Genomic DNA, 1219 nt, shown 5'->3' with positions numbered 1-1219 from the left:
AAGCTTTGCAGAATACCGTTATTACACGTATTACCCTATCTTACAGGGTAAATAGTGCACACATGCTGCCCTTACACAGTAGCTATGAAGCTAATGCAGAATTGGCGTACTATTAGGTGCTAAGTTTGCTGGATGGCCAAAGCGGGTAGAGCGCGAATTTACTGACCGGAAGGTTTGTGGTTCGAACTCGACCGCTGTCTCTCAACTTCCCTTGTCTAGACTTGAGCAACCTGACAGTATCCCAGCCCTCGCGCAACCTTCGGGTTACATGGCAGTTAGGCACCGGAAGGGTGCTACAGCTGAACGAAGTTTGCTGGATGATTGCTTAACTTGACATGCTGGCAAGCGACTTAATGCGACCATCATTTCCAATCGGTTTCTGGTCTCTTTCGCTTCTGTTCTGAATTAAAATAACGAGTTGTGTACGTGTTTCATTAAAGGTTGTCTGTTCTCCATCCGTAAAGTTGCCCGGAAAACTTCAACTTCCTAGGCAACGTAAGGAGGTGTGTTCAGAAGCTCACGGCTGATCTTTTCCCATATATTCAGTCGAGAACTTTTCGGGTTGATGGTAAATCTCAGTTGCTCAGCAGATGTTCAAACCAGGCATTTCCACCTGCATGACCGTCAGCTCTCGACTACCACACTCATCTGCATACCAATTTGGTCTTCACGTGAGACTCACCTGGAATCCAGCTGAATCTTTCGTTCATGATGTTCCTCTTCAACTGACTGTGCTCATCAGGCCTCCTCATGTCTCAGTTGGTACGATATATCGCAAGGAAGGTCCGTAGTTCGAAACCGACCTCCGCCTCGACTTCCCCTGTCTAGGCCTGGGCAACCTGGCAGTATCCTAGCCCTCAAGCTTCCTTCTGGTGGCACAGCAGCCAGGCGCCGAAAGAGTGCTACAGCTGAATGATTATTTTTTGAAATAAATTTTGTAGACTTTATGCCCTACTCGAAGGTCTTCGGCGACCGACAATCCTGTTTTTGGCGTCAACTTTCGTCACGCACCTTTGACTCGCCCCAACCATCAACCACTGCGGATGAAATACCGACGATTGCCTACAAGTTTGTCCCCAGCATTCAGATTATGATGTATCCCTGTGGTCCGTAAGGGTCGCTTAGCGGCTTGATGTCTTTTAGCTTCTCGGCCGCCAATCGTAAAACAGAAGTCTGGGACTGATCTTTGGAACTTTAAATTGACCAGCCAAAAGCCGTC

At 47.9% G+C, this 1219-nt stretch overlaps 2 protein-coding genes across 2 annotated transcripts in view; one reads left to right on the top strand and one right to left on the bottom strand.

Annotated features, from left to right (window-relative positions):
* The window catches only part of T265_11021 (hypothetical protein), a gene marked incomplete at both ends in the record, with an annotated part of 5574 nt that extends 4864 nt beyond the window's left edge, over positions 1–710 (bottom strand). The window contains 3 exon segments of the mRNA XM_009177559.1: positions 167–257; positions 269–395; positions 683–710. Of these exon segments, the coding sequence (XP_009175823.1) occupies positions 167–257; positions 269–395; positions 683–710 (246 nt within the window).
* T265_15317 (hypothetical protein) overlaps positions 1–1219 on the top strand; it is a gene marked incomplete at both ends in the record, with an annotated part of 18407 nt that overhangs the window by 5329 nt on the left and 11859 nt on the right. The window lies entirely within an intron of this gene.

Source organism: Opisthorchis viverrini, assembly GCF_000715545.1.
Source record: "Opisthorchis viverrini unplaced genomic scaffold opera_v5_439, whole genome shotgun sequence".
Classification (NCBI taxonomy): domain Eukaryota; kingdom Metazoa; phylum Platyhelminthes; class Trematoda; order Opisthorchiida; family Opisthorchiidae; genus Opisthorchis; species Opisthorchis viverrini.
This window is presented reverse-complemented; position numbering and strand designations above follow the sequence as displayed.